This window comes from Mercurialis annua, linkage group LG4, assembly GCF_937616625.2.
Source record: "Mercurialis annua linkage group LG4, ddMerAnnu1.2, whole genome shotgun sequence".
Lineage (NCBI taxonomy): Eukaryota > Viridiplantae > Streptophyta > Magnoliopsida > Malpighiales > Euphorbiaceae > Mercurialis > Mercurialis annua.
In genome coordinates, this window is record NC_065573.1 from 16,512,055 (window position 1) to 16,532,507 (window position 20,453).

At 35.2% G+C, this 20,453-nt stretch overlaps 1 protein-coding gene across 1 annotated transcript; it reads right to left on the reverse strand.

The window, feature by feature from the left end:
- Positions 1-1,011: 1,011 nt before the first annotated feature.
- LOC126677694 (uncharacterized) lies at positions 1,012-10,178 on the reverse strand. Its single transcript, XM_050372450.1, has 26 exons — positions 9,913-10,178; positions 9,666-9,830; positions 9,037-9,202; positions 8,762-8,878; positions 8,532-8,668; positions 8,287-8,437; positions 7,679-7,746; positions 7,139-7,237; positions 6,882-6,997; positions 6,166-6,340; positions 5,700-5,810; positions 5,543-5,621; positions 5,310-5,453; positions 5,099-5,212; positions 4,620-4,741; positions 4,458-4,540; positions 4,251-4,375; positions 4,041-4,161; positions 3,805-3,942; positions 3,058-3,154; positions 2,843-2,968; positions 2,340-2,432; positions 2,144-2,249; positions 1,890-2,032; positions 1,542-1,616; positions 1,012-1,464 (listed from the first exon to the last, which is right to left on the reverse strand). Exons 1-26 carry the CDS (start codon positions 10,066-10,068, stop codon positions 1,339-1,341), a joined length of 3,153 nt encoding a protein of 1,050 aa, XP_050228407.1. The 5' UTR covers positions 10,069-10,178; the 3' UTR covers positions 1,012-1,338.
- Between the last annotated feature and the right edge of the window lie 10,275 nt (positions 10,179-20,453).

A 20,453-nucleotide genomic window follows, 5' to 3' on the forward strand; every position in this document is an offset into this window, starting at 1 on the left:
GATGGGTTGCGTTGGTTTGCTGACAAACGGTGGATCTGATGAATTCAGTGCTGGATTTTTGATTAAAATGGGTAGTTGATAATTTTGGGAGTAAGTGGGCATGTAGTGTACTAACGGTGTATTAGTAGTTTACTAAAAGTTTTATAAATTTATTTTAGCAAAGTAATGAGAAAATAGAACCAGAGATAAAATCTCTTCTCCTCTGTTTAGTTTTTGATTAAAATATCGATATACTAGGCAATTTGCTTTTAAATTCATTGTTAAATTAAGGGCATAGTTTATTATGAATACTCTGTTCTATGGGTTTAAATTAAGGGCATGGTTTTTTTATAAATAAATAAACTGATAGTAAATTGATAGTAAAACGATAGTAAACTGTTAGTAAACGGTTAATAAATATAACTATACTTTATATTTAATAAATTAGCTATAATGTTTAGTAAAACTAATAAACTGTTAGTAAACGGATGGTAAATTAACTTATTTTTTAGTAAACTGATAGTAAATGATTAATAAATTAACCATACAGTTAAAAAGTAAATTAATAGTAAATTTGATTTTTAAGTAAACTTTTAGTAAACAGTTAGTAAATTGATAGTAATTTTTTTGTTAGTAAACCGATAGGAGATTTACCGTATTTTTATATATAAAAACCGTTAGTAAACTGTTAGTAAACCGTTAGTAAATTTATTGTTTGTAAACCGGTGGTAAACTGTTAGTAACCCGATAGTAAACTTACTGGGTTTTTAAAATAAGAAACCGTATTTTTCAACTCAAAAAGTGTAATTTCGCAACTTTTAAAAGTCAAACCGTAAAAATCAACCCAAACTGGTCAAACCGTATTTTTGAGAATGGGTATTTTTGAAAAAACTCTCTAATTTTTCAATCAAACTGGCAGCACAATAACATTCAAAATAAGTTAGCTTTTGCTAGTGCCCAGCCTAATTTCCTCTTTAAAATTTCTATAATAGTCATTCTATTATCTTTTTCTTTAGTTTGCCTGGGCAAAAATTATAAATCTATCTCAATTTGATCAATTCGTTAAAAATTTATCAAATTTTTCAAAATCAATTTAATATTTTTAAAATTGATTTATCTAACCCTCATACTGCTAATTGAAGACTTAAGAACCTCATACTAAAAGATACAACAAAAGTGGTACCGAATAGCTACACTAGGACACCAAAATTGCCTTTCCCTCTCCTCTTTGGACTCGAAAGATTGAAACCTATAAAAGGAATATGCAGATTTCCACAATGTTTCTTCAAAACTATGGCAACACATGCAGTACCATGGAACATTTTACTTAACTAAATTCTAGCCCAGGTAAACTAAACCTCAACTTTCGAGCTTCCGCGCCTTCAGAAAATGTACGCTCTTTACAAATCCTTTCCCAGCTTCACCAACAGCTTTTAACACATGAATTGGATCTTCTCCTGCATTTGCTTCATCTCGTCCCCGTTTCTGCATCAATTATGGTTAGACTTCTAAAACTGAACCAATCCCATCCTAACTACACTTTAAATAACATCCAACTATACCTTTGAGTCCCATGTTAATCCAATAACATCACCTCCTAGAGAATCATACCACAATTTCAGTTCTTCAAACTCTTTCTGCAAATAACATAACATCAGGTTGAGAAACAAAAAAGATAATTACTATCACCCCTGAAGTTAATGTTTTTTTCCCCACTATTTCCCTTTATTTGAACAAAACCCCTCTTGTAAAGCGGGTTTCAGTTAAAAGAAACTGAAATACCATGAAAAAAACAGTGAGCATCTGGGGATAAAATTTTAGTTTTGACCTAACTTAGAGAGTGATGGTAAATATCCACAGAGAGACAAGTGGTGGAGATAAAAAAAATGTAAGAACCCTAAAATACTTGCCTGTATATCTGCAATGTAGCATCTCAAAGGATCAAAGTCCACCATAAGCTTGTCTTTTAGTTTCTCTAAACTTCCCCTCAAATCGCTAGACAACATGAAGGGCTGGAAAGTTTTGGTAGCATTCCCATGAGCTACAAGTGTTCCTGTCCAAGTACCACATTAGGTCTTTCATGACTCAATTCATTTTAACGAATTGCAACACAGGGATTATGTGGTAGACAAGAGAATGTCTACCGCCTTGCTTGAAAAAATACCTTTGTTTGGCTTGGAAGGGAAGAGAAGACGCTGAGGATATGGTAATCTGTCTCCATGGAGAAAAATTACAGCATCATAATTGTTCAAAGGAGTTCGGTAAAGACACTGCAAGGACAAAAAATAGCAATTTATAGGTGTAAGGCACTGTCATTCAGGAAACACAGATTTTAATTCCTTGCGATCACGGTGACTCACCTCCCAGCTGTAAGAGTCGGTCTGATCCTCCAATATGAGTCTGGTTAGCAAGTTCGAGCTACTACGAGCATAGGCCACCAACCTCTTAAGCTCCTTTACATCCAAAAACCCACATATTAAATGACATTTAAGACAAAGAAATGTTCAATTAGCAAATTTCTATTTCGAATCATGGAGAAGATGTGACCAAAAAAAGCAAGAAGGTAGCGTTTGAGTAAATTCAGTGAATGTCTTTATAAGAAATTAATCAACACTAGCTGAAATGAAAAGAATTTTTCTATGGTACAGTTCTAGCATTTGCTCTAGACTCCAATGCTTTCCAGATTCTAAGGTAACACATCCTAAGTAGCACATAGGGAAACAAGGTTTAGAGGTTGAAAAATAATAAAAAAATTGACAACAGTTTGGACACGTCAGCAGAATATAAAAGAAAAAACTTCTCCAAAAGCATCCAATATTTGCAATTAGAAGTTTTACCCAACTGATTTGGGAAGAAAACCAACCAGTATGTTTGGAGCGGTTCCAGTCCAAGCATCAGAATCCTTGTCGTAGGATGTTGCCAAGAACATTGATGTGCTTATATTTTTCATGTTTTCTTCATAACTTTTTCTGCTTAATGAAAAGTTATCCTGAATATATAAGCAATTGTAGGCCATTAAAAGAGAAACAAAAGATTAAAAGGTTAAATAACTGTCAAAAATGCAACAATAGAACTTACATAAATCTCTTTCATATCGTTTGGGGACAGATCATTATTTAGGTCAACAATCAAAGGAGAAAAGGTCCAATCATATTCAGCTAGTAGTCGCAAGAACCTGTCCAGAAATTTTAAATATAAAGACTATGGACAAACAAATAGTTCTAATACTATAATTTTCCTTGTAAGCATTATCGAAAAAAGCACATATGAAGCCCAGTGTTGAATATTTAAGTTAACAACAGAAACACTCCAATAAGTTACCAATAAAAAGCATCGTTCAAGTATACAGAACTTCTGCCCAACAATTCATCGTAGTCATAGCGGAAATTACATATGATCCACTTCTTGTAAAGTTTACATTTTTGACCCACAAATTTGTGTGCGCAAAAATCTCTCAAATTTTTTAGAAGTTAACATTTATACCTCATGACTTGATATTAACACGAACTCAACCTTATGTAAAGGTGATGCCAAGTTAAAGTCAACCTTATTTCGAGTTATGGGTATAATGTAACTTTTGATTTTCTTATAGAAATTTTTGCACACACAAAATTCATGAGGTATACATGTGAACTTTTTGAAAATTTGGGACACTTGTGTAAACAAACCTAGTTAAAATGGCTTTGTTCACTTGTGGTAGTCTCGAAGACCTTGCTCATGTGAAGTAACCAAACACAGTATGCAAAAAATATAGCACTCTTCTGTCTGCTTTAGTAAGCTAATGAACGAATATTAATATGCTACATCGAGATTGAATATTTGAACCTTAAAAATCCAGTTATACGTGAACAAGGGGCAGTAAATGGTAAAGGTTTCACAAAGAGATAAGCAACCAGTAATTCAACAGCCTCCTCTACCAAGCAAGCTGAAAAGAGATGTGAAGCAACCCATCGTTTTGCAAGCCTACACAGAGTGAAGTAGACAAAGAAGGTAAATATTTTTTGCTTCCTTAGAAAGGCTGATAAACAGAACTGAAATCGAAGCATGATACCACTACGTACCTGACCACTGGCCCATACATTGGATACAGACCCTGTAAACCATTGACAATGCTGGAATGCTGGCTACGAACAAAGAGTTTCTTATCTACCAAAGGGACTTGCTTGACTTTATGATTTCCAACTAAGAAGTCAAAACAAGTTTAGTACCTCAACATCTAAAACATTAATTGATACATCCACAGTAACAGATCACATGGGAAACTTCCTTACTTTCCTTTTTCACCAAGCTCAAGCCTCTCTCATGCAAAATTTTAAGACGGAATGCATATCCAGAAACAAAAATGTCTACGTCATCCTCAGTAGCAGTACATGTCATCCCGCAGTTATTCTGAAGACTGTAAAACACTACCATCAGATGGTACTGTAGAATAAAATATCTAGTAATTGATATCAGTAAAGAACTCATGCCTCACCCACCTCTCTCCAATTTTAAGAAGGAAAGCAGATTTAGTTTTCTCAATTGCTACCTTGTCCATTGGCCAATTTCCTGAACCTTCCAACTAAAGACAAATAAAAATCTTCAGAAACTATTTCAGCTAATAATTTGATGTAGTATTAGTAGTTAATGGATCACCATGCCTGAATCATAACTTCCAAAGGCTGAATGCATGATGACAGGAGTTTATGTGACCTTGGCACATAATCCTTGTCACTTGCTAATGGGTGTGGTTTAGGAGGGAAGACAGATGTGAACCTGAAAGCTGGAAATAGTAATAATCATATAACACTTCATCAGTTACAAAGAAAATATAGATACATAATATTCCACAACCAGAACCATATAATTTCCGTATCAGTACAATAAAAAGAAAACTCGCGTCACCTCTCCCATAACCTCAACAGAAAATGAAAATGCAGGAGAAGATACCATACCCCGTGACAGACATTTCAAATACATTTGGCATCCACATTACAGATGCTAAATCATTTTTAGAAGAGAAAAGCAAATGAATTGACATTTTGAAAGGAAAATGATGACGGACACAATAATTAACATGAAATTACAAAGCACAGTATTAAAACATGAAAACTTGGTAATCTAGCAGTCCAAAATGTACCCGGGTCTAAAGGCTGCACGCTAGATATCTTCAAGGGAATGTCTTCAAGTAGATGCAAACGCTTTGATAGAACTTCAAATGCCGCAAGGAGACTCGAAGAAAAAGACATTGGATCTAAAAAAACAGATGTTAGATTTAACTAGATGTCATGTCATGCATGCCAAGAGAACAATTATAAGAAAAGAAAAACACAATAATGCTTAAGCATTACCTTCAGAACCATGAAGAAGAGAGAAATCAAGTTGATCCACAACTTGTAGAACATTTGTTTCTGGAAGAGAAAGATGACGAAGAAATACATATTCAACTATTCTTTTCAGAATGAGATGTTTTGCCCCCTGCTCAATCTCCCAAACTATGATAAGGGAGTTAAAGTCACGTTAATTCACTTGATAGCAACAAAATAATTTCAGAAAGATGGAGACAAGCTTAGTCAAGCCTCACCTGTGCTTTCAGCAATTTTGCCATCTCTAAATCTACGAAGTTCTGCCCTTTCTCCCCAAAACTTTCGAAACTTAAGTGCCTGATGAAAATGTTTGTAAATTAGCACATGTAGAGAGAGCCATAACAATAAATACATTCAAATAAAGAACTTGATGACCTCTTCTTTGTTTTCAGCATCTGGACCAATATCAACAACTCTTAATGCTTTATCCAAAGAGCTTAGTGAAATTCCAATAAGCATTGGCTCTTTATCCAGAGCTGATAGGCCCTGTCAAAAAATTATATACAAGTTAATGGGCTTAACTACTCAATGTGGTCTTATGAGATAACTTTAGCATTTGATAAAAGTGATCAATTTGTACCTTCCCAAATGGGATAGATATGTGTCTGGTTGCTTAACTAATGCAAATTGGCATGCATAAAATCATGCTAAATCAAATGGTCTTTTTTGAAATTGAGGGGAAAAAAAGGAGAATTCCTCTAAAAGATGTCTATATTTTTTTTCCCAAAATCCTACCATTTTAATCAGTGCAAATGTATCAACAAGGTCAAAATCACTATGTAACAGCTGCATTTGAAGCCCATGAACCAAATCACACTACAACATCATATACTAAGCTTACATTTTCTACGCTGCATTCCGGATAGATATTTCTCCAAATAACACGGATAAACTTGGCCCTGTCGTTCAGTCCTTGACACAGAATGTTGTATACTCTTTGCTCATATAATCTCCAACATTCCTCATCCAAGCAAAATCCCAATGAATGGACATCGACATTTCCTTTTAAGTTCAATCTAAAAGACCAAACCATTTATGGCATTAAGGGGAAAGAAATATTAAGCAACAGAAGCAGAAAACATCAATAGGACAGCAAAATACGTCATATTCATCACTTGCAAACTACAGGTAATAGCTTTTAACTAGTCTATCAGCTTGTGCACAATAGAATTTTTCATGTAATGATGCAATGATCATAATACGGCCCAAGACCATATTGTGAGGTCGGACCTTGGATTTCTTATATCTTCCATCGGAAAGTAACACTTTTTCATTCTTATACGTGTAATAAGGGATTAAAGGAGTTACCACGAGACTTTCAAATTCACTAGAAAATCATAAATTAACTTAATAGTGATAAGGTAAAATATTTGTGGCAAAGTTGCTTAAATAGTTAAATTTGTTATTTTTTAAAACACCAAAATAATAGCCAAGTGCATCTGTAATGCAACTCAACAACTTATATCAAAGACCAATTATTTTAACAAATATAAGCTTTCAAGAACCTGACTTAAAAACGCAGTAATGATCAACAAAACTATAAAGTTGAAAACATACCTAATGCAATAATCATATTTACTACAAAAGTCAATTTTGGTCATGAAGATTTCCTCAAATGCACCATCACCTGATTTGGCTAAGCACTTAAGCAATAAAGCAGCCTCGTCTTGGAGCTGAAAGTTACACAACCAGGAAAAGGGAGAAAAGACGTTCAAATAAGGTTATTGCTGCGCCAAAAGCACAAAATATAAATACAGATAAACCGTCTCACCAGCATTACAAGAAGTATTATTAAAATTGTCAGTAAACAGTACCTCTAAGAAAGTACTACTTTTCATACGGAAGGCCAAATTGAGTCGTCCATATGAATTACAAAGCACTATGGGAAATGATTCTTTGTAGAGCATCTTTTCCTGTAAATTCAGAACCAATTATAATATGGTAGATTTCAAGATAGGAAACAACAAATGAGCTATCAACAGACACAGAACTCGTTATAAATTATAAAATCATAAGGGTAACGTGATTTATATCTAAGAATCACAGAAAATCTTTTCTTTGTAAGACAGGCCTAGTAGCAAGCTTTAAGACCCATCCTTCTTGATTTTGGTAAGTGCCATTGATGCAAAAGTAAAATATCTAGTGGAAAATAAAGTAAAATTAATTGGCATGAGCTGAAAGATGGTCCGATCAGCAGCTCTAGTTCTCTGTCTGTAGGAATATATAATTAGCCTTTCTTAATTTCTATCATTCCCAAGAGAAAGAGGGACAGAAAGTGGAGGTACTTTGGGGAGAACTGTAGAACATGAATTACAGGATTGAAAAAAAAAGGTATACATCATTTAACAGCAGACCTCCTTGGAAACCTTGACCTCTTGCTTCTGCTGAAAGTAAACCCCTTGGCTCCATAATTTAGAATGGGCTGCAAAAAGTGTACATAGCATTTATAACTGTGGTTAATTAAAGTAATCAAGGTAATCAAAAGTGATAGGCACACTAATGTAATATCTTCCTAAATTGCGTTGTGTGAAAAGGGAGAGGAAAAAAAGGCGCCACATATGTTGATTATATATGCTCATGCACTTTCGACTACTTAAGGATAATATTTACGTACAAACGTAATTACAAATAGAGCCTCATAAAGCCAGATTTTAATTGAAATGGGATCTACTACAACGGATATCAAGTATCAAAATAAAGGAAAACCTCTTTTACACAACATTTTCTTTTATTAAGCTCATTAATTTGCTTGCAAATGTTTTACTGAAAAGCAACAGTTAGATAGTTGAACAAGTTAGCTTTCCCCGAAGGCTTAAATTAATATAATTTAGTCACTTCATCTCAGATCATAGGATCAACATATGCAAGATAGTATTAGCTTTAGATTTCAATTGTTGAACATAAAAAATAGCACAAAATAAAACATGCATATTTGATTGAACAAAAGAAAATCTGATAATACCTATAAAGTCCATTGTGACACGAATGATTTGCAATGGCTTCATAGACTTGTTAACCTTCGCAGCAGTTGCTAAGTACGACAGTATGGCGGCCAACAGAAACCCATTAAGGCAATCATGGGCATATATAGAACTTCTCTGCCTAGCCCAAACCTAGTACAATAAGAAGACAAAAATTAATGTTCGCATACCAACAACCACAACAGAAATTTAGAAATTTGGAAGGAAAAAATCATGAGGTACATACTTTAAGCAAAATTAAAGCCTCCCTCAATTCCTTCCATTCAAGAAACACTTTCTTAAGAAAATCTGTGTCATCCTCCATATACATGTCTTCCAAAATGCTGCTATTGTAGCTTGGCGTAGGCAGTGGAAGACTCCCTTCTAATTAATTGCAAAACAGCACATAATATGGTAAGAATATTGCAAAGTTCTATACATAACAATACTGTTCATGCAATAGTAACTAAATGGTACCTTGATTCAGTGCACGAATATTATTTCGCTTCAAATCCAACTTTGAGACATTTAATAGCAATTTTGCAGTTGGAATAATCCTAACAAAAAACCCAGGAACTTCAACGAGCTTCTTGGCTATCCTTCCAATTGCAGCAATAGAAAAATAAATAAATAAACATATGTATAAGATGAGTTGTATCTCAAAGCTATGAATTATAATACAATGAAACAAAGAAATGCACTTCAATACAATTTGATGGAAAAGAATCATAACAGTAAAGCAAAAGGCAAACCTGGGTGGACAAGCAATACAGGTTTTCTAGCCTCAAAATTAAGAAAAGACCATTCAACCTTGTGAAATGATGGCGAAGAGCTTAAATACTTCTTGATAATGGAAAGGTAAAGAAACCTTTTGGCATGATATCGGTGATTTAGATAATCTTTCTCATGAAAGCATTCCTGCCACGGGAAATATATAAACAAAATAACATGGTTGAGCAAACATATATTCATATAAGCATATCATCTATTGTTAAAACTGACTCATATATCTGGCAGCTCATAAAGTTCATTTGCAGTAAATCAATCCAACTGCTGAATCCAGGCAGTGGCGGAGCGGATTCATAATTTTTTAATAAGGTGGCAGCAAAACTGTACTAAAAGTTTACAAGGTGAGCAAAATTGACAAATTATAAATTTTAAGATGGGCATACTAAGGTGGTAAAATTATTTTTCAAAGGATTCAAAGTTATAAGGTGTTCAATTGCCCACCATAATCTAAGCATGATTTTTTTATCATGTCTTTTAAAATGCATTTAAATTGAAAGATACCAATTCACGCATAGCTAATACACAGAAAATGACTACTAAAAAGAATCAAATTAAAAAAAATGTAATAATTAGAAATGAAATTCTGTTTTACCTTTGGCATCTGAACAAAAACATCAACATTAATCGACGGCTTAGCAACGCATTGCATTGAATAACTGCCTCCAATTTCAATAGATTTCGGCTTCTTAAATTTAAACAATTCGACTTTATCAGCGCCAATATCTTCAACAAATTTCGAAGCCTCGTCACCGGAAACCTGTTTGAATTTCCAATCGAATTAAACAAAATTCATTTCAATAATAGAAAACATAACAGTTGAATCAAAAATAAAGGCGCACAGTAAGGTCTTGGGGGATTCGGTTGATGGATTGTTTGATGGCTGAAACGGTGTCGTCTACAAGGTTAGCAAGAGCAGGAGAGTAATTGAGCTGAACTTCGTTTAATAACTCGTTTATCTTTGTGTCTAGTGAAGAAGAAGAAGAATCAAGTTCCATTGTTGAATGTTGGTTTGCTGGTGTTGTGGGTGACTAGGGTTTAAGAGAGGTTTTTGTTTAGCTTTGTTTCTTTCTTTCTGGTAAATTACATAATCACTCCCTCCCTTGTCTCAACCTTCAAATCATTTAACAATTACGTGGATGACATTATATTTATTTATAAAATAAAAATATTTACATTTTTTATCTCAACACAAAAAAAAAGTGTCGTTTTTTTTAAAATATTTTTATTTTTGATATTTACAAGTTAATAATTTTGCTCCATTATCAATAACATTATCATAATTTTATTATGTAAAATTATTATCAATACCTTATTGTGAGCGGAGCGGGATTCGGTGTCCGCTCGTCCAGACTTATGACAGACCTTTATTCCTGAAAGATTTGAAAAATATGGAGTCGCCACCTAACTCAGTTAGGAAATGTGTTTTATACCGATTATATAACCTTGCTTGCTTATATATAAGATTATCTTACGCCTGATCAAAAGACCGGATTCGTGAACCTCCACAAGATTCGTGTGCTTTTTTTTTGCCAAATAGCATAGATAACATAAATTACTGAAATAAATCCTAAAAAGGAGGTTTTAAAGACTTTTTAGCCACTTCATGGACCATCCAATTACACATTCGCTAAACATATGTAAAGTCGCAGATAATAAACGATGATGATAAGCGAATAGTATCAAGAATTATGACTTCTATTGCTGACGGAATATCTTTCTTACCTTGAACTACAAAGGTCACATTTAAGCAATCACCTTTAATAATAATATTGCTTAGTCCGAGTTTAGAAGCAATCATAATGGCAATGCCGCAATACCCAATGCCTCCGCAATTTCCGGTGATGCTATTTCTGGAAAACGATGAGAACTACAATAAGTGATAAAGTGATCTCTGCAGTGCTAGCCTCAAGATGTTTCCCAAAACCTAAGCAATTATAAAAATTGCTTATAAAGTATTTAAAGTGTGTTTGGCTTATTATTTACTGGTTATTTACTTAATATATTTGGTTATTCTCATCTCAACATACAATAGCAATCCACGGGATATAATACTGGAAGGTAGGTCTATGTCACGATCCAAATCTCATGGGCCGAGACCGGCATTAGGGAATGGGAGTGGTAGCTCTGAAACCCGTAGTAAGCCAAAAACGTAAAATAATTTTTCGCACATTAAACATCATGCATGACAGTCATAACACGTGTCATGCCTCAAAGATGCTAGGCTAAACATTTTCATCTGGCAATCACAAACCATTATAATGCAGCAAGCATAAAACATTCATAAGATTAAAACGTTAAAGTTATATTTACAGGAAACTGTTTGATACAGATTGAAATACAAAACATCTATCTACTGCAGCTCAAAGAGTAAAGTACTGTTTATTTACATACTTTCAGAAATACTAGACTTCTGGATCAAGGATAGAAGTCCGCTGATTCAAAAACTTCCTCCACCTGAGAGGGAAAGCTGTGAGGGGTCAGTATACGGGAATATACCGAGTGAGTTCATATATTTACTAATAAGTATTCGTATAAAACACAAAATAATGCAATAGCGTTTAAATCACATGTAGCCAAGTACAAGATTCGATTGAAATCCTAATCCTCGAACATGCCAAACGTATATAATCAAATCATATTGATCCAAATGGTCCGTCCCGCGAGTAACAATAACTCAACCACGTCAGTCGCGACCAGCCTCTTAATCTCAAGTGGTGGATCCAACCCTCCAGATCCGGAGCTCAGGTTACTTTAACCGAGTTCACTCTCGTATCCGCATTTATATATATCCAACTTCAAAATTCGTATTCATAATCAAGTTTACAGCTGTATTAGATTAAAACTGGTGATCACCCAGTCCTATTGTCGCCCATTACGTAGCACGTTCCATCAGATCAATACTGGTTTAAAACCAAACATATACGTATTTCATGCAAAAACATTGCATCGAAAGCATTCAATTCAAATGTAAAGTAATATAAAATATTTGCTTGCGTAAATACTTAAAATGTAAATTCATATAAACTCACAGAAAATGCTATATCCAAAAATACTTTGGGGCTTAGAAATGTCAAGCTTCCAGAGCTTCTGGTCCATCTACTTCTTGCCTCGCCGGATCTAAAACGATTTCAAAACATCAGAATCATATTATAAGATTGACTCTAGACTCAAGACACATCATACTACTCTTATTAACCGTCGTGCTTCTCACGCGAATATTCCGATAAACGGTATCTAATTCGTTTACGGTTCGTTAATCACTATTCCGAAACGATACTCAATTAACCTTGATAGGTCAATTAACTCAAATAAATCGATAATCAATCGATTTCAATCTCGATACATGAATACGAAACGGAGTTCCAAAATAAAACAATCAGGCAAAACACGGCTCACATGCACGCTCGTGCACCCGTGCTGGTGCACGTTCGTGCACCTCGCGTGCACAGCCCCCGGAAATCCAATTTCTCGGGATTTTCGACGTGCTTCCGATTCTTGAAACAGCAATTCCTCGGAAACCCATCTCAAAAACAATACTAATTTACTAAAAACGCAATCGAAACGCTAAAATCAACTCAAAACGATAATTAATTTGAAATCGATTAAAAACGCCTAAACGATCAAATTGATTTTCCATCAAATACGTCCAAACAAACGGTAAAATGACATGCTTACCGTGGTTCGCCACTGAAATACGATCAATTCGAGCTATAGAAGGTCGGAAACGGACGAGAAACGGAATCGAACGAGAGAAACGTAAAAGATCGTTAAAGAAATGAAAGAACAAATGATGAAGGCTCTGGATCCTTCACTTCCTTAAGGTTTTATATATATAATTGGTTAATTTTTACTTTGGCCCTTGAAACTTTTTAAAAGTTGCAATTTAGTCCAAACCTATCCGCGTCCAAATTTTAAACAGTCTCCAATTGACTCGAAACTTTTATCATAAATACTATAAAATATTTCGCGGACCTTGGCGAAATAATTTCCATCACGGAATTTATACTTTATTTTATATTAATTTTCTAAGTTTTTCTCTCAAATCCCGCTAATACACTTAATAAAATTTATTCTAAATTCCAATATAATTAAATTATATCCATTTTAATTCAATTTATCGGAATTCACGACACGTGGCACGACTTAATTATTTCAAAATATTTGGGGTATTACAGTCTAGAAAAGCGGTAAACTAGTAGGCTCGCATATGACTCAATCTTGACTTGCATTTGAAGCAACAAAGTCGTAAGCATGCATCTAAACCTAGCGGTTTCTATCAAATAGTCAAATAATGGTTGGTCTGGATTAATTTATATGAATAAAGCCTAAAACCGGATGTTTAAGTGAGATTGATTTTAGTTTTAAGTCATTCTTGAAAGCCTATACAGTCACTAATTATATTTTACATGGCAGTCCTAAGATGTCTAAGTGATTTGCTAAATTTGATTAATGTGATTGTTAATTTATCGTGATTAGTCCTTTAGTCTATTAATATTTGGATTTGGCATTGCTTTTAGAAAGCGTTTTAAATAGTATCAGCATTCCCATAGGCAGGAGGTAAACATGCAAGGTTAGGAATACTTTTTAACCTCGTCGACCGGAGTGTCTGGCACTCGATGTGATTTGACCGTCGGTGCGGTCGGGACCGGGTTGCAGACAGAATACAAAAGTTCTTCATCTCGTTGATATAGTTTCAATGGCTTAAACCACGGTCGATTCCGAGTTCAAACGAACCCGGAATTCTTTTTGGAAGTTGTTGGTCACGTTGATCTTGGGCTTCAGGGCCCAGTTTGCTTAGCGGGTTACAAGTTTGGGCTTCGAGGCCCGAATCAAATAGGGATATGCCCTTTACATAATAGAATATGACTCTACAACTAAAATAGTACATGTGGGCCCAAACAGAGCCCAATTCTGAGCTCAAACGAGCACAGAAACAAAAAAATTAAGTCGGATTGGGTCTGGAATGATTTGGAAAGCAATTATGGGAAGGGGGAAGCAAGAACTCAGCGCCACTCACAGTGCCGGCGGCGGAACTATGCACCGCCTGCGGCATTGTACACTACCGGAGGTGGCAATATTGTCACGACCCTAAATCTCGAGTCGCGACCGGCGCTAGGGAATGGGAGTGGTAGCTCCAAAACCAGTAGGAAGCCTAAAATCGCTCTAAACGTTTTCGCGATCAAATCAAATAAGCAATCATACGAAGCACTTTTTAAAAAACCTTTTAGAAAAATAGGATTACAAACATCTACTCAGATTCTGAAAACTATACATAGAAACTAGGGTCTTATAATGCGATGCCACATATCAAGCATTTCCCCGTTTCGCACATCAAAAGCAAACGATTTACGCGCAGATAAACTATACATGCTTATAAAACATCAGAGTATAGACAATACATAAAACCGTTTGAAAAAACCACATAAACATCTAGCACTTGACTACTTGTCACGACCCGATTTCCACCTTGAAACTCGAGTCGAGACCGGCGCTAGGGAATGGGAATGGTTGTCCCGAAAACCGTAGCAAGGTTTCAATCTCTTTCCGCAAGTATTCGAAAACCTTTAAATAAACATGTAATCAAAACTCTGTGATTGCATTCCTGGACTCAGGGTAGTATGCGTACACAACACGTATCTTAAAATAACCCCGTCCAGAACAATGCCAGCGGTGCGAACCAGTTAACATATCAGGTAACCGATTAAAGCATTTCATACCCATATAAAACTTTTATCAAAACCAGGTTTCTTTATGAACAATTGGCAAAAACTCTTTTGTAGAAAACATGCATTTGTCCCAAGACATTGATACTATCAGTAGTTTCATATCAGAGTTGAAACACTTACAAATGAACTACTGTGCAATGATAGAACTACCCTGCAGCTCTAGAGTGACCTTTATATAATTACAACTTCCGGAGAAAGAACTGGAAGTCTTGTCACGTCAAAATGTTTATTTACCTGTGAAAGGGAAATCAACGGGGGTTAAAAATGAGTGAATTCACATAGATACTTAAGCATATTAATAAAAATAGAATAACATGTAAACACACTTTGTGCAGCCACATAACTGATCCAGATGAAACCCTAAAGAAACCTCGTTTGTTTAACTATAGTTAACACTATAGTTTATGCTCACTTGTTTAACACAGGATGACTTATGAACTCACAATATCACAACCATCTTAACTTTTTGTAGGGTTGCCAGACCGTAAATTGAATTACTGATGCCACAGGGCTACCCGTTAGGTCTAGGCCGCTTTGCAAGCATATGGCCATAGGACCCAACTAACATGCAAGACGATGCAATGATTTATTAATATCGGTGATCACACGGTCCTATTGTTGTTCAATAGATAGCACGTTCAAATGGATCTATATCGGTTTCAAATCGACTCTATGCAATGCAGTTTTAATCACATTTTGAGATATAAATATTTTGGCATTAATATTCAGAAGTAAATATGCGAACTCACAAAACCATTATCCACAAAACAGTTTCCGCTATCAGAATGTAAAATCAATACGTATACGTTCGATTCGATACGGTAACCGTTATATATTCAAATATAATCCATTTTTTTATAAAATCGAATTCAAAATAATGGTTATTACTTCGATTATTAACGGATTACCGAAGAAATTTAAGTTAGAAATGAGAAATCAGATCGAAAACGGATGACCTACCGTCGATCGCGTTGAGCATTGAGAGAACGCACAGTTGCCTGGGTTTTGAGTTTATGTATTCAAATGATTTCTTCATTTGAATTGTTGATATATATAGTTTGGTTAAAAGTCAAACCAGTCCTTAGAGATTTACGCATTACTTTAATCCAAATTCTTAAATACTCGTCTGTAACTAAAACGGACAACGAACTCCGAACTTTATGAAATTTTATCCATAAGTTCCATAATTCGTAATAAGAATAAAAACGTAACTATTATTCTCACCGGACCTATATTTTATTTTTTATAAATCATTTAGGATTTATTAGGGGTAAACTAGTCCTACTTAATAAAAATTCTCTCTCTAATTTCTATGAAATTTTAGGAGTAACTTCCTAAAAATATTCTGTGAATATTGACTCTAAAAATATTCCGTGAATATTGACTTCAAAAATATTCACACGGAACTTATAAATTGTTTTATTTTAATTTATAAGCATTTCTTAATTCCCGTTAATTAAAATATAAATATCCTAATTTAATATTTTAACTTCTATAACTATTTCATATTTCCGGAGATATTATAAAGTAAATTTATCCTCAAATTTAATGTACGTTCTCCTAGTCATATTAATTATCCCTTATTTGGAATAATTTCATCCTTTAAATTAGCGGGGTATTATATTCTCCCCACCTTATTAAAATTCGTCCTTGAAATTCAATAAAAACTACGTACCTTGCAGAAACAGGTAAGGATAACAGTGACGCATATCCGCCTCCGCCTCCCACGTACATTATTCCACAGAATGATTCCTTCATAATACTTTCACCATTGGGATCTTTTTAGTACGAAATTTCCGTAGCTGAGTATCTACAATCTCAACAGGTTGCTCCCCGTAAGAAAGTTTCTCGTTGACTTCCACAGCTGCTGGTTGAATCACATGAGAAGGATCTGCAATATACTTTCGTAGCATCGATATGTGAAACACTGGATGAACTTGCGACATATTTGGCGGTAGATCTAACTTGTAAGCCACCGCTCTTATACGCTCCACAATCTCGTATGGTCCCACATATCTTGGAGACAACTTGCCTCTCTTTCTAAAACGGATAACACCCTTCATCGGTGATACCTTAAAGGAAACATAATCACCAACTTGAAACTCTAACTCCTTCCTCTTTGGATCAGCATAACTCTTCTAGCGACTAAAAGCAGTTTCCAATCGCTGTTTAATCAGTGGTACCTTCTATGAGGTAATCTGAATAATTTTCTCTCCTGTCAATTTCCACTCTCCAACTTCCTCCCAATAGATAGGAGATCGACATTTACGACGGTATAATGCCTCATATGGAGCCATTTTAATACTGGAATGATAGTTGTTGTTATATGAGAAATCCATCTATGGTAAGTACACATCCCAGCTACCTCCAAAATTTAGTACACACAATCAAAGCATATCTTCTAGGGTCTGAATAGTCCTTTCAGACTGTTCATCAGTTTGCGGATGAAAAGCGGTACTAAAATCTAGCCACGTTCCCATCGCCACCTACAAACTTCCCTAAAATCTAGAGGTAAACACCGAACCTCTATCTAAAACTATTGACACATGAACTCCATGTAGACTGACTATCCTTGTAATACCCCATGTTTTCCGACTTGTTTTGGTGGTTTGGTTGTCCGTTTAAAGTTTGGTTTGTGATGGACTTTGGTTATGTTTTTGCTTCGACATGTTCTCGTTGTGATTCCGACTTGTTTTCGGATTGATATATGTTTGGATTAGCATATGTGGTACGTTGGTTGTGTCATGTTGAGTGACTTATGTGTACTCCTTGAGCTTCTAAGTATTTGATGTTAAATTGATTTATTTCCGGGTTGTTATCGAAACAATGTTTGCATGTTTTCCAAATCTGTCATGTTGTAGTAAAACGTCCATATCTCCCAATTGAACCGTCGGATCGGGCTGCCCTTTGGACATGTTGTACCTAAGAGTAGGGGTGTAAATGAACCGAGCCGTTCGCGAGCAGCTCGGTGTTCGGCTCGATAAGAGCTCGGTTCATGTTCGTTCGTATTCTAAACGAACCGAGCTCGAACTTGATTTTCTGTTCGTTTAGATAAACGAGCCGAACATGAACATAGTGGTGTTCGGCTCGTTTATGTTCGCGAACAGCTCGAATAAGAGTTCATGAACAAGCTCGTGAACGAGCTCGATTAAGAGTTCGTAAACAAGTTCATGAACGAGCTCGTATCTAGTTCACGAACAAGCTCGTTTGGAAACTCGATTAGGTGTTCGTGAACTAATTCATATTTAGATTAATTTGTATAATTATGTTTCTAATTTATTCAGCTCATATTCGTGAACGAGTTCAATTAGATTGTTTTTAATTTATTCAGCTCATATTCGTATTTGTTCGTTTATCCGCTAAACGAGCGGGCTCACGAACGAGCTCACGAACGAGCTCGTTTAGTTATTATCGAGTTCGTTCGCGAGCTTGTTCGTGGACGAGCTCGTTTAGTACTTATCGAGCTTGTTCGCGAACTTGTTCGTTTAGTGGCTAAACGAACGAACACGAGCTGAACACGAACCGAACATGAACACTATAAAATTTAAACGAACTGAACATGAACACTCTGTTCAAAGCTCGACTGAACATGAACCGAACATGAGCACCTTGTTCGCTAAACGAGTCGAACATGAACACTCCAAAACTCGGCTCGGCTCGGTTCATTTACACCCCTACCTAAGAGGATTATCTTTTTTTTGACCGTTCAGATTGTCGTTTTGACCCTTTGTGAGGTCAACCAGACCTGCTGGGTTGATCAAGCCGTAGGTCCGGTCCACTTCGTTATTTTGGTTTCAGTGAGCAAACTGGTTCTATAACTGGTTCTACTGGGCAGAACCGGTCATAGAACCGGCTGGGTTCATTTTTTAGGCTTTAAATAGACTTTTACTCGACCTAAACAGCTCTTATTCATTTTTTAAAACCCTAAACTCATTCTAAACTAAACCTAGGCAATTTCCCTTTGATTATTGTGTCCATAACATTTGGTAAGTGTTTCTAATCTAGTTTTCATTGTGTAATTCTTTGGTTTATGATTGGTGTGATTCTAACTCAATTGCTCTTCCAATATTATAATTGTAGGTTGATTTGGATTGATAATTTCTAGGTTTTCATTTATTTGTTCATTCAAGAGGCATGTGACTCAATTTTCATTGATTTTATGTAAGGGTCTACATGTTGTTGTGTTAGATTGAGACATTGGGTGTTGTGGCTTTAATTTACTGTTTTGCTTGAATTATAAATTCTGGAAATAATCTTTGTGCATTGGTTTGGCTTATAGATGTAGATTATTGGTTGGGTGATTAGAATACTTGTTTGATTTAAAGTATTATATTGAGCTGTTGTCATTCTTGAGTTATAATTCTGTTTTAGTCTAAACTAAAATCTTGAAATCTTTATGAGATTTGATAATAGGTTGCTAGTCATCAATTATACATTGGGTGGTTTGGAATTTTTGACTAGATCTAAGTGCGATGCCAACTTATGATTTTTTAAGGTAATTCGATGTTTTAGAGTTTATAAAGGTGGCTAGAAATTTATTAAAGGACTGTATTAAAGAATCAAAACTAGTTACTTTGGGTGCCTAATCGATTGATGGTTTAATCGACGAACTTGTATTGTTGTGCCTATGTTTTATGAATTACTTAGGGGGTTTTGAACAACTTGTTAAGTGCTGGAAATATATTTATAAAACTATTTTGAACATGTAAAAGGATGTCAGTTTTATATTAGGTTGTTGGGTAAACAATTGGTTGAATTACTTGTAAGTTATGTTGGATTTTGGTCATTGCTTACTTGATGTTAAGTTGCTATTTTTATATCTGAATTTGGAGGTTTAAAAGTATTTTAATCCTTTGTGATTTCATTTAAGGTGGCTTATTTGAGTAGTGTGTACTTTGAGTGGAACTTGCCAAGTGTTGGCAAGTTATATGGCTTATTGCTTCTTATGGTTATATCATTGTTAAGCTGTGGAATGAGCTCTTCATTTCAAATGGCGTTGGTTTATATAAGGATTTGATTTTACTTTGGTTTTGAATTAAAGGACTTTGGTTGTACTTTGGTTTATACATTGGTATATGCTTGGGTCGGGTTAGACTTGTGTCGCCCGACATGTTGTGTTGAGTTATACTGCAGTTAAGGATAACACACTACCTTGGGAAATTCCTTTTGGTTTAATAAGAAACTATTTAAGTTATGAACTTCGGTTTTGTTTTTAAGGACAAGAACTCATCCAAGGTTAACTTGTTTAATTTGTTTGATATGGTTTCTGTGGAGTTTGACTTGTACTTTTTTGTGTTTGAGATGATAGTCCTATGTGGTGTCTAGTATTCTTAGTTTTTAACTTGTATAGTTTTTAACCTGTGCCTTGTTTTTAGACCCGTCGGCAGTTCGTGCTTCGAAGTCTGCACAGGTTAGGGTTTGACCCTAATTAGGAATGATATTCCTTATTCAGACACGAGTCCTATTTAGGAACGTCTTCCTAAATAGTCTTGTTTTCCTAAGTTGGAGGTTATCTTCCCAAGATGGAGTTTGTATCCAAACAGGAAAGATACTCGAGATTATATAGTAGACCTAGTAATCTGTCCGAATCCCAAGGTCGACGCGCTTTGTCAGAATCCTCAGGGATTCGGTATTCTTCCTGTCGGATGATGTGG